The following is a 12930-nucleotide window of genomic DNA, read 5'->3' on the forward strand; positions in this document are numbered from 1 at the left end:
ATATATATATATATATGTGTGTGTGTGTGTGTGTGTGTGTACATGTTTGTAAACACCTGCCAGATCTCCTGAAGGTAGTTATAGGTGGTTGGTTGTAAGCTGCCAAACATGTGTCCTGAGAACCCAAACTAAATTCAGGTCCTCTGGAAAAACAGCAAACACTCTTAGCCACTGTGCCATCTCTCTAGCCCATATTCTGATTTTTAAAATTCCTATTTAGTCCATTTCTTCACTCTCATTTTTACCTTCCATTAAAACATACTTGAGGGACTGGAGAGATGGCTCAGCGGTTAAGAGCACTGACTGCTCTTCCAGAGGTCCTGAGTTCAATTCCCAGCAACCATATGGTGGCTCACAACCATCTGTAATGGGATCTGATGCCCTCTTCTGGTGTGTCTGAAGACAGCTACAGTGTACTCACATAAACAATTAAAGACACACAGAGTAGAGCATGGTGACACATGGTTGTAACCAGGGCCCCGGAGACAGAGGCAGGAGAACCCATTTGAAAACAGACATGAATAGTAGCAGCAGCAGGGCACGGCACTGCATACCTTCACTACCACAAAGATGTCTGTAAGTTCCAGGCTGGCCTGGGCTACATGAGAGCCTGTCTAAAATAAGAAGGAAAGAGATGGAGATGCACTTAGAGAATAGAGTAAAATGTGCTAGACCTTTAAAGGAATTAAGGAATACTGAGATAACCTGTATTAAGTTTTTGAATAGAGACTTCTAAATTACCCAAGCAAAAGCATTTGCATGGGAAAACTACTAAACATGTTCCTTAGTTTCCTTAATACTAATTTACCCTAATCTACCACCTTAAAGCAATCTACCACCTTAAAACAATCAGCTTCTGACTTGGGCAGGTGGCTTACAGTGGAGGTCTAGACTGCAGAACGTCAGAAGCAAATGCTGGCTGGGTATGGTGACTGCTTGTAACTCCAGTTTTGGAAGGTAGAGACTAGGGATCCTTAGAACAAGCTCTAGCCCAACTGAGAGCTAGATGGATTATGGGTGTGTGTGTATTTGTTATTTGTTTATTTTTGATTGCGTGTATATATATATGTATCATGTTCTTGTGTGGGCACATGGGTAGAGGTCAGAGGACAATCGCAGCAGCCAGCTCTATCACTTGGCTTCTAAGGACTAAACTCAGAATCAGGTATGGTGGCAGGTATCTATCTACTCAATGAGTAACAGCTAACAGATATAAGAAAGGTTTCTAAATGCTGCAGTCTGAGCCTGTGGTGAACTTTTTATGTGAAATGCAGCCAAAAGGAGACCTAACAAACTCCTATTCAGTGAAGAAAGCAGTTTACAAATTTTAAGCGTACCTGGATTTTGATCTTGATCGAGAATGGGATTCAGAATGTTTGGAAACCCTTGATGGACTACGAGATCCTGACCTGCTCTCTGATTTTACACGAGCAGGAGTTCCCGTTGGAGACTTTGACTGAGAGCGAGACTCCTAACAAAGAAGACAGTGTTACAAATGGCACTGGTCATGCAGATGCCTAACACCTAACATTTAAAGTACCGTAATTATTTATATTGATTGCTCCTGAAAAACAAATGGTTAGGCAACACCCTCCAGAAAAAAATTTCAGCTCATTAATATCCCACTGTTAATACTGCTAACTATCCTCAATAATTCCCTACTTGAACCAGATCACCAATTTTCTATTAACTAAGTAATCATGCAAATTCATCTACAACTTGATCATACAGACACTGGAACATAAACCATACATTTACTTAACCTAGGACCCATTCATTCTTCCAGATTCTTTTAATTCTACTTCACTCTTGCTTTCTACTTCTCTTCATTCTTCATTGAGTTTTTCATTTTTCATACTTCGTGTATTCTTCCCCAATTCAAACAATTCAAAATAGCCTTAAAAAAATATTCAAGTGCTTCTATCTGACCAATCTTCTGTTCAATTTTTTCCCCCATTCAATTTTAATTTTCTGATCTTTAATACTTTTCATTAGCCTTCTTTTATCTTGATTTATCTTCCACATTCTTGGAAAAAACTCTTCAATTTCTTCACGAACATTAACCTTAATGGAAAAAGAACATTTAGTATATTTAAGCACGTGGGGATTATAAAACTCTGCTGGAGTTCAGAATGTTATCTACCAAATGGGAAGGCCAGCAGGTAAAGTGCAAATAACTAGTTTATTTAAAAATAAATTAAAAAAAAAAAAAAAAAACAAATTTTATAGTATTTAAAAATGTTCAAAAGTGTAGTCTAACAGAATTTACTGAATTTCTTTCAAGTTTTTAACCATACTCCTTACCCTCCTCCCCTTTCATGTTCCATTCTAGTCCCTAATTTTAATATAAATATGTAATTCAAACATTGAAACTGCAACACCCCCCACCTAAATATTCATTTTCCACTATTTTATAGGCTGAAGGCTCTTACTAATCTTAGAATTAACTTTCAAAAAGCCACACTAAAGAAATTCAGGCACTGCTGAAGCAAAGCATCCCAGGCTAAAATAGCTATATCACCATCTGAATTCATATGACACCACACATGCCAGAAATCAAAAAGATACAACAAATAGTAAAATTACACCTTCTCCCAATTTTGACTACCACCTTCAGTTATTGTGATTAACCAGAAAGATGTATTGTGAAGCAAGTACAGAAAAACTAAAAAGAACGAAGTTTCTAACAGTCCTGACTTTGGCTTATAAATTCCTGAAATACATGCTATTCCTGTCTATGAGATACATTTGCATTTAATAACCCAGGATAGACTATAGTTCATAGAAATTCTCCTGCCTCAACCTTCCAAGTGTTGGGATCACAGAAATCTCTCTGGCTCTTGTACCACTTAAATACCACAGGGTACAAGTAAGAAAATGTGTATCATGATGGTTGCCTGCTTTGGCATTTATGTACATTTGCACTCCTTGCAGGGGCATCTCATCTCTTGACAAGAAACATCCATCCCCTTCGTGACAAATTGGTTTTTGAAAAGTTCTATGTAAAAACTTACCAAATAACTTATAATTGACTAAAAAGCATGGTAACTTGACTGATGAGGCCCACACAACCAAAATAGAAATCAATATTTGGTTTCACCATCCACTTAAAGACTTGGTTATTAATGCAAAAAATTAGCCCAATCTTACAAAGGTATAATATTCATACCAGCTTTCATTTATGCAGAAGGATATCCCACATCTCCTGCATTTATCTCCCAAGTATATATTGGCATGCACAACCAAACTTGGCTTTATGTAGTGCTGGGACTGAACCAGGACCTAGTGCTGGGTAAACACCCTATCAGCTGAGCTATAGCCCTGGCCCCTTTTCTTAGCTTAATATAAAAAGATTATTCTAACAAGAACTCCACTCATTATTTTCCTGGTCAATGACATTTCCATTTAGTTACCCAGTGTTAAGTCTTTCATATCTTAGACTCTTAAATGCCTAAACAGAAGGCAGGAGCAACATATTACTTATAGAAAAAGAAAATTATTAATTTTGCTTGTAACTGAAGTCTCAGGAGCTAGTTCAAAATCTGAACCAAGACAATGTTTTCTTGTTACCTTTCCTTTCTATAAAACACAACCTTCAGGCTGGAGAGATGGCTCAAGTTAAGAGCACTGAATGCCCTTCCAGAGGACCAGGGTTTAATTACTAGCACCCACATGGCAGCTCACAACTGTCTGTAACTCCAGGATCTGAAATCCTCACACAAACACACGTGCAGGCAAAACAGTAATGTGAATAAATATAAATAAATAAAAAATTTATTATAAGCAACAACAAAAAGGCCCTCAGGTATATAACCTTTGTTTTGGTTGCTGTAAAGAGCAGTGTCATGACAGCATTTATGTCAGCACCACAGCCTTTGTTATACAATTAATTAGGCAACAGAGGGTCTTGCTCTGAGGTACTAGAAACCTTTAGCTTTATTATGATTAAAAAGAAAAAAAAATCCTAAAATAAAGCATAGATTTACTCTTAAATGACTAATTATTTTGGTTTTTCCAGACAGGGTTTCTCTGTATGGCCCTGGCTGACCTGGAACTCACTCTGTAGACCAGGCTGGCCTCGAACTCAGAAATCCACCTGCCTCTGCCTCCCAAGTGCTGGGATTAAAGGACATTTTTTAATTTTCAAGCTTCTCCTCATAAGAACTGTTACTAAAAAATGATATCGTTCAAAAAGTTACATTTAATTTCTATTTTGTGCACATGTGGACAAAGAGCAACTTGTTAAGAGTCCACTGGTACTCGAAATCCAGGCTGTGAGGTACCGCAGCAAATGCCTCTTACCCACTGAACTATCTTGCTGGCCTCCAAAATTTCTTCTGGAGACTTAAATAACTCAGGAAAAAAAAAAATTAAATTTAAACTTAAGCCCCAGATCTTGAGTAGCAACAAAGTATCACTGCATAGCAGAATGTCTTTTAAAAGAAAACATTTTGAAGGAGTTCTCTTTCTTCAGGCAGTGCTAAGAATTGAAGCCCTAACTGTCCTATACTAAGTGAGCACTATAACACTGACTTATATACCCAGTTCAAAAGCAGTATTTTGACAAGCATGGGGGATCACAACTGGCCTATTTTAAATTAAAAAACAAACAAACAAACCGTTAAGACTATTTAGAATTTGGGAACTTAAATTACAATGAAGAAAAAAAAAATTAAATGCTGGAAAGAGTTGGTCATCTGTCTTGTCCCACTAGACTAACCAGCTCTTAAGGCTGTCTTACTGAAGGGATGTTAACAATTCCTTAGTACCCTGGCTTCAAACAACCCTTTACAATATGTTGCCCAGCTGAATGAAACATGTAAAAGGAGTCATACTGACCCATATCACAGATTACAAAGGAAACACTAAATAGGCTTCAATCTAACTTAGATACTACAAACCACAAAGAAGCCAGGCAGAAGGCTAAGCACAACTCACTCAAACAGGTTTCAGTATTTGCTATATGGACAAATCGTTATAGAACATGAACCAAGCAATAGGAAGCTCAGTAAATGTAGATGTAAAATATATAGGCTTAGTGTAAATACACAGGCCAAGCAAAGTTACATAGAACACAAACCCTTTTAAATACTAACTCCAGGCAATGCTGCCAGGTTATAGGGACAAATTTATATACATTCAAGTATGGACACTATGTGAAACAAACTTTCTGTATTTCCCTAGTACTTTATAAGGTGGAACTTTCCATAAAAGTAAACTAGTGAATTTAAATCATATGCCAAAAGAAAATGCACTTTCGCCTTCCAAATACTGTACTGTAGAGGCACTTTTTTTTGCTTTCTTTCTCTGGGAACAATGGGGCAGGTCTTTATTAGAACTTAGACTAATACAGCAAACATTTCCAGTCTCAAACCAAGCTGCTACTACTAGAAGCACCTCTAGAAAACAAACTATATAGTGTTCAAAATGTCAAATCCTCACTTCACTTCAGTGAAGAGCATACTTGTATGAAGCACTAGGATGTCACTGTGGTCTCCAGAAAGGCTCGTGTATAACTCTAACACATGTCTGCACATTCTCCAAAGTTTGGACAGAAATGCCCTGCTAGCTTACAGGGTTTGTTTTGGAGCTTTCCTAACATCCATGGAGCTGGGCTGATGGCCACGAGTCATTTTTCTGACCAACACCTCTGATGAGAGCAACAGACTATGGACAAAAGTCTCCATGCAGCTCCCATTTCCTACTGCCTTCCACTTTCCTAGTATTTAACAACAACCTCTTCCTCAATGTGATTATCACTATTTTTCCACTTGTACTTCAGTTCTACATAACTTCACTCAGCATAGACATAAATACCTTTTAAGGGTGATCAGGATGCCTGAGCACTAACAAATGAAAATATTAAACATTTTTAGTCAGCCAGGTTCAACAAAATTACTATGCTGATTATTCATGCTGTTTTTATCTCGTCAAACTAAGTTATCAATCAAACAGTTCACTTGACTTAGCTATGTACCACTGTGGCTAGCACTTCTCACATAATCTATAAAGTTACAGCAATGTGCTGTGGATAGTTACAGGCACTGCTCCCCACCCCACAAAAGCTTGCCTTTTCCATCTAGCAATTAGAACCCTTCCATGAAGAAAATCTTAAATGTAAAAATTCAAGTTTTAAGATTTTTAAGTTTGCAAATTGTACAATTAAAAGTAGGGGATGGGTAGAGAAAGAACAGTAGTACAACTGGCTTTATGACAGCATTTAACACAGAAAATAAACCCAACACCAAATTTAGAGCTAGTACTAGTCCTACTCTAAGTAAACCAGCTCCCCTCTTCGCCCTACTTCTTCTGGTAGGTCAGGCTACCTGGAACTCGCTATCAGCTGGGCCTACAGCAATTCTCTCTCCTACAGTGCAGATTATAGGTCTGAGTCACCGCACCTGGCTAGCCACTAGCCCAACTTGGTCTTCAATTCCTGTTCCTCCTGCCCCTTTCAAGAGGGACTGACTGATTATAAGCAGGTTGATTAATTAGAGGCCACAATGCCTGACCACCTTTACCCCTTTCTGTAAATGTATTTACTTATTTACTGGGAGTGGTGGTCTCTGTGTCTTGGTAAGCACGTGGAGGAAGGGGTCTGTTTTTTCCCACCATGCAGGTTGGAAGTACTGAAATCAGGCTGTCAGGGTTAGTGGCAAGTGCCTTTAACCACTACACATTCTCAAGACTTACAAAAGTTGACTTCCTTCTTTCATTTGGGCACCTCTGTGTTACTCTATTCTAAAAGTCACTATGTGGACCAGGTCCACCCTTGTCTCTAGAGTGCTAGAATTAAAGGCATGCACACCACACCCAGTTTCAAGATCTTATGTCCACATGTCTGTATTAGTGTATGTGAGTGCCTGCAAAGGCCAGGAATGGGTGATGGATTCCTTGGAGCTGGAGTTACAGACAGCTGTGAGCTATCAGACATGGGTGCCAGCTCAGGTCCTCTTGAGAAGCAGCAACCCTCTTAAAACCCAGCCATGTCTTTTGTTTCCACTCTACCCACCCCCTCCTTAGGCATATCAATCTGTGGTTAAAATTAAGTTTCTGAGGCTTAACTAAAGCAGGACGACAAATCTCATTTCTAAAATTCACACCACCTTTCGTAACAGTTTGTGTTACTGCATTTATGCACACCACTTACATCCCGGTGGGACAGAAGCCACAAGAGAGCATTGGCTCCTTTGGGAACTGGAGCAAAAGTCCTTGTGGGCTACTTAGTGGCAGTATGCTAAGTAAACTGGGGTCCTTTCAGCTGGGCCAACTCTCCAGTCCTCATAGGAATCTTTTTTTGTTTTTTTTGTTTTTTTCTAGAGACAGGGTTTTTCTGTGTAGCCCTGGCTGTCCTGGAACTCACTCTGTAGACCAAGCTGGCCTCGAACTCAGAAATCCACCTGCCTCTGCCTCCCAAGTGCTGGGATTAAAGGCGGGCTCCACCACTGCCCAGCTCCTCATAAAAATGTTAAACCTCAAATAAACTGTTTTAAAAACAAGCTAGTAAATCAATTCCAGGAGTGAAGGAAGCACCTCCCATCTCTCCTTGTTTAAAGACAAGGTCTCCCCTCTCATTTGTTTAGGTTTCTTTGTTAGGTTTCCTTGAACTAGCTTTGTAGACCAGGCTGCCCCCAAACTTAGAGATCTTCCTGCCTCTTCATCCCAATGCTGGGATTAAAAGGATGCACCACCACCCAGCTCATAAATTAGTTTTTATTTTATGTGTGTGGGTGTTTTGCCTGCACATGTTTCTGAGTACGCTATGCATGTCATACCCAGAGGCCAGAAAAGTGTGATTGAACCCTTGGGACTAAGTTACAGATGACTATGAGGTGCCACGTGATGGCTGAGTATTGAATCTGGGGTCTCTGCAAAAGCAGTCAAGTGTTCTTAATCTCTGAGTTATCGATCTCTCAAGCTCTGGGAGTCTTGCTATATATCCCTGGCTGACTTCAAACCGGTCCTTATCTTCTGAGCATCACTTCTGGAGTGGTGGGTTGCAAGCATAGACCTGTCTCTTCCATCTGTTAAGATATTAATCCATACAACTTTGTGTATATTTGCATGCTCACGGACCTGTGAAAGAAGGTTAGCATTTTGCTCTATCACTCTCCACTTTACTGTCTGAGATAGGGTTGGTCTCTCACTCTATCACTCTCCACTTTACTGTCTGAGATAGGGTTGGTCTCTCACTCTATCACTCTCCACTTTACTGTCTGAGATAGGGTTGGTCTCTCACTGAACCCAGAGCCCATCGACTCATTAGCTGAACTATCCAAGGACTTCTGAGGACCCTAGGCACTTGGATTAGAGGCATGCTCTGCAAAGCCTGGCTTTTTACATACAGGTGCCAGCTTCAGAACTTAGCTTCACATGCTCTACAGCAAGCACTTTCCTCACTGAGCCATCTTCTACAGCACACAAATACAATTTTAACTCCAATTAATATAGGTAAATTTGTTTAATTTTTCACTTTCATCGACAAATTATTCTACAGCAAAGAGACTTTGTACTAGGACTTTAAAGAAAAAAAACTGGGTTTTTAAGAGGCAGAATAAAAACTATTAAAGAGTTATGCCTGCTCTCCATTTCTACAAAGGACATTAAGATCAAACTCTTTAACTTTGGATAGGTGTCATAAAGCAGACAATTCATTTTTATTAAGGTGACAAGCAGATGCCAGTACTCAGGAGGCAGAGGGAAATAGATCTGAGTTGGAGGTCAGCCTTGTGTAAACAGTGAGATAGTGAAGCTGAGCGGTGGTGGCGCACGGCTTTAATCCCAGAGGCAGAGGCAGGCGGATTTCTGAGTTTGAGGCTAGCCTGGTCTACAGAGTGAGTTCCAGGACAGCCAGGACTGTACAGAGAAACTGTGTCTCGAAAAACCAAAAAAGTGAGATGGGGGGGTGAGGGGAGAAGGGAAGTCAGAGCCACCTTTCCCTCTTTCCCAGTTTCAAAAGAACACTGGGTGTGGTAGCCTCTGGCTATAAATTCCAGTATCTAGGAGAAGCTGAAACAAAAGGATCTGGAGTTGAGGGAAGCAGGAGCTGGAGTGAACCCCGTATGAAACGTCCTCCACACACCTTCCTGAACTGATATATGCAGTCACCAAGTGTGCTGTTTATGGACCTGTCTGGATTGTTTTGGGGGCAGGACCTTACTTGAATTGAATTCAGGGTTCTGCCTGCCTCTGGCTTCCAAGTGCTGGGAATTAATGATGTGCCATGGCACTCGTAACACTGGATCTATTTTGTAACGGCACAAACATTCTCCTGTATTCCCTGAAAGGGGTTTCTGCCATAAATAATTCAAGTTGCACTCTACTGCTCCGTGCCAGTCCTTTTGATCACAGGTCTCCAAAACCAAGAGGCCTTATTGCGTGTCAGATTAGAAAGCCTTTGTTATCTGCACACATATCTGTCACTATTTCAGCACTAATACACTTGATGACAGTATTTTTGTTTTTAAACCCAGGTTTAAATTGGCAGTCACCCGAAATTAAGATTGAAAGTTCTTGGTAGCTCACAACCATCTACAACCCCTAGTCCCAGAGGATGTGGTTTCCTCTTCTGGCTTATATATTATATATGTGTGGTACACAGACACACATGCAGGTAAAACACCCATATACATAAAGTAAAATATACAATCTAACATGGCTTGAATAAATACTTTTAGCAAACTCTATTAACGGGTCAATACAGTTAAGTACAATGTGCTCTTCACAAAGAAAAATCTAAACATATACAGGATCATGTATATACAATAAGCAGTAAACTGGGGCTTATGTGGTCTTCCACGTCTTGGTCTGTTCTCTCCTCCCTTCTATAATTTTTTAATTTTTATGTGCACTGATGTTTTGCCTGCATGTATGTCTGTGTGAGTGATGGATCCTGGAGTTACAGACAGCTGTGAGCTGCCATGTGGGTGCTGGAAATCCAACTCAAGTCCTCTGGAAGAACAGTGAGTGTTCTTAACTACTAAGCTATCTTTTCAGCTCCTTTTTCTTTTGTTTGTTTTTCCCTGTGTAGCCCTGGCTGTCCTTGAACTTGCTCAGCAGACCAGGTTAGCCTCAAACTCAAGAGATCCACCTGCCTCTGCCCTCCAAGCTCTTAGGTGTGCACCAGCAGCACTTTCTGGGTGGTCCTTCATTTCTAAAATGCTGACAGCACTCCACCCCTTGCTATATTATCAGAAGTTAATAAATAAAATACACCCAAAAAGGCTGAATTCTAAAATGTTGTAACCGTAGATATATTGATATATTTTATCTTCAGTGTTTGGTCCATTCTAGGAAGCCTCCAGCTAATTTTAAGCACTTTTCCTAAGATGGGTTAACATGTTCCCGGCTACACCTGAAGATAAAATTCAATCAGTCACTTTATGTATCAGATGCAATCTTCAACAAATTCCTATAGGAAAAAAAAACCCACCTACATTAATAATCTCTTAAAAATACCTGAGCTGGGCACTGGTGGTGCATGCCTTTAATTCCAGCACTTGGGAGGCAGAGGCAGGCAGATTTCTGAGTTGAGGCCAGCCTGGTCTACAGAGTGAGTTCCAGGTCAGCCAGGGCTACACAGAGAAACTCTGTCTCGAAAAACCAAAAAAAAAAAAAAATTACAAAACACAAACTCTGTTGCATCTAGCTGTAACTGAGGTGCTGATGGTGCCAACTTATTGAACCACAGGGACTGCTGTAAAAAATTAAAAAAATTGTTACTACAAATGGCAGAAGAAAGCTAGAAAAATCTGTTAGCTAGGTTGTTAATACCTAAGTAAATTTTAACTGAAAAGTGAATAGGAATCTTAAATATTTTGAGGTGAGTAAGGTGGTAATTATCCATTATTCCTCCCACTAGAGGATAAATTAGAGAACCAGAGAAGCAATCAGAGCTATCAGAGCAATACTGGTGCAAATCCCACAAACCAAAAACACCACCACCCAAACGTCCTTTCCTAATAACTTAAATGGTTTCACAATACAACTACCTGCAAATATTCACTTCATGGTCTTAAGTTGTTAGTACAACAAAACCTAAAAACAGTAAGCAGGTTCAATCATATTGTGTGCAAATTTCATTCAAATAATCCAATCGAAGTTAAACGATGTTATGACCTTGTCCTAGTACATTAAATAAAAAGTAAAAAACAAACAAAACACACCCTCTTTTCTCAAGATCAAAACCCTAACTGACCGTATGACTTGACTGACAGAGTACAGGTGTCTCAATCCTGAACTTCCAAAGGGACACTGGGCATTCTTTCCTTCAGCAAACCCCTCCAGCGGTTTTTTTCCCACCCGCCCCTCCTCCACTAGAATACCAACACAACAGCCAGACCGAGTACCATGAGACTTTTGTTTCCCTATTTTTCCTTCCAAATGGTTTTTACCAGGATTCACTTCCATTAATTTCTAATACTAGGGTAACTACGGAATAAAACTCAAAAACCGGTAACGTTCTAATATTCTCAAGCTGAGTATACTGTTTATATTCACAAGACCTTAAATAATGAAAGCCTTGAGCCCCTTCCTGGGGGATGGGTGAGAACAGGACAGAGTCTGTAAGTTTCAGGTAATCTTTTGAGTTAACACTGATTAGCTATTTTTTGTGTGTGTGAAAACTGAGGCAAGAAATTCGTTCAGTTACGTAAGATTTAAAGATGTCTTGGCAGTTTAGCCATAAAAACCTGTAAAGGAGTTTTCAGATGAATGGGTCACACAGGAAGGAAAGCTTTAGAAGTTGAGACATAAAGAACCCAACATCTAGCAGTTAAGAAAAACAGGCGATACTGCATTTCCACATTCACTTTAGAAGCGAAAGGAAAGAGGACATTAAGGGGAAAGGCTCTTGCGTAGTTTTCCCTTCCCAGCTCTCGTCTTAAGGACTCTTAAGGGTCGCTGCGGCCGTTGACTAAACACTCCACTGGGCTCGTCACACCTTCAACCTCAAGGCTTTTGCCTCTATAGACGCAACGCCGCCGGTTCCGACGGAGACGCGGCCGCTCACTGCAACAGAGAGCCAAGGAGACACAGGCCCCAGCTAGTCCCGCGCCAACGATTCCCCGCCCGGACAACAGCCCCGCGCACTTCCGACCCCGAGACCCCGCTGCGATGGCCGGAGGGGGGGATGGTGGCCCGAGATGCCACCGCAGGAAGCACCTACCACTATCCGGCCGGAGGGAGCGCCCCGCCGCCTCCTGCCCCACCGCGCCGGGGACCCGCACCTCGGAGCAGAGATGGGAAGCTGAGAGGAAAGGGAGCGACAGGAGAGGATAGGACCAGGCCAGGTACCAGTAAGCCGTCAGAAAGGAGCGCTGCGGGCTAGTGGGGCATCTGGGCAGGCAGGGGGACCCCGAAGCCATCTTGGGACGTGACGCGCTCGCGGTGGCCCTCAAGGCTGCTCCTGCGGGCCCCGCAACCTCGCCCGACCGACCGCGCTCGTCCCCGAGCCCCGGAGCATCGGGCCGCCGCCGAAGACGGCTCCCGCGGCTTTGTACTCACTCTGCCCTCGAAGTTGTTTTCCTCTACATCACTCATGTCGGCCAGGCGCTCCCGAGAACTAAATAAGAGATATGTCTCGGCTCGAGGGCCGACGGCCTAGTCACCGCGCTGTTCGGACTGTGGGGAGGAAGAAGGCGACGGTTACAACGGCCGGGGCGTTCCACTCCCACCAGCTCGCACGTTCAGGCAAAATGGCGCCGGTACCGCCAGAAACCTCCTGGTGTCCCCGGCGCCTGACGTCAAGGGGCGGACCCGTGATGACGTCGCAAACCCCGCCTCCTCCCCGGGAGGCTTTGTGTCCGCCCGGCCTAACGCGGGAGATTGGCGGGTTTCAAGAGCCTGTAGTTTGGCGTTGGGTCTGTTTTGTCCTCCCGGTGCTGGAATTAAAGGCGTGTGTCACCGCCTGGCTTTGCCTGTGGGGTTTTG

General features: G+C 41.9%; 1 protein-coding gene across 1 annotated transcript in view; it reads right to left on the reverse strand.

The window, feature by feature from the left end:
* Tra2a (transformer 2 alpha homolog) overlaps positions 1 to 12690 on the reverse strand; it is a 20676-nt gene extending 7986 nt beyond the window's left edge. The window contains exons 1-2 of the mRNA XM_028790037.1: positions 12505 to 12690; positions 1338 to 1471 (exon numbers count right to left, since the gene is read on the reverse strand). Coding sequence (XP_028645870.1) covers positions 1338 to 1471; positions 12505 to 12540 — 170 coding nt within the window. The 5' untranslated portion in view covers positions 12541 to 12690. The remainder of the gene's footprint in view (positions 1 to 1337; positions 1472 to 12504) is intronic.
* Between the last annotated feature and the right edge of the window lie 240 nt (positions 12691 to 12930).

The sequence above is a fragment of the Grammomys surdaster genome, unplaced genomic scaffold, assembly GCF_004785775.1.
Source record: "Grammomys surdaster isolate TR1022 unplaced genomic scaffold, NIH_TR_1.0 125861, whole genome shotgun sequence".
In the NCBI taxonomy this organism is placed as follows: Eukaryota; Metazoa; Chordata; class Mammalia; order Rodentia; family Muridae; genus Grammomys; species Grammomys surdaster.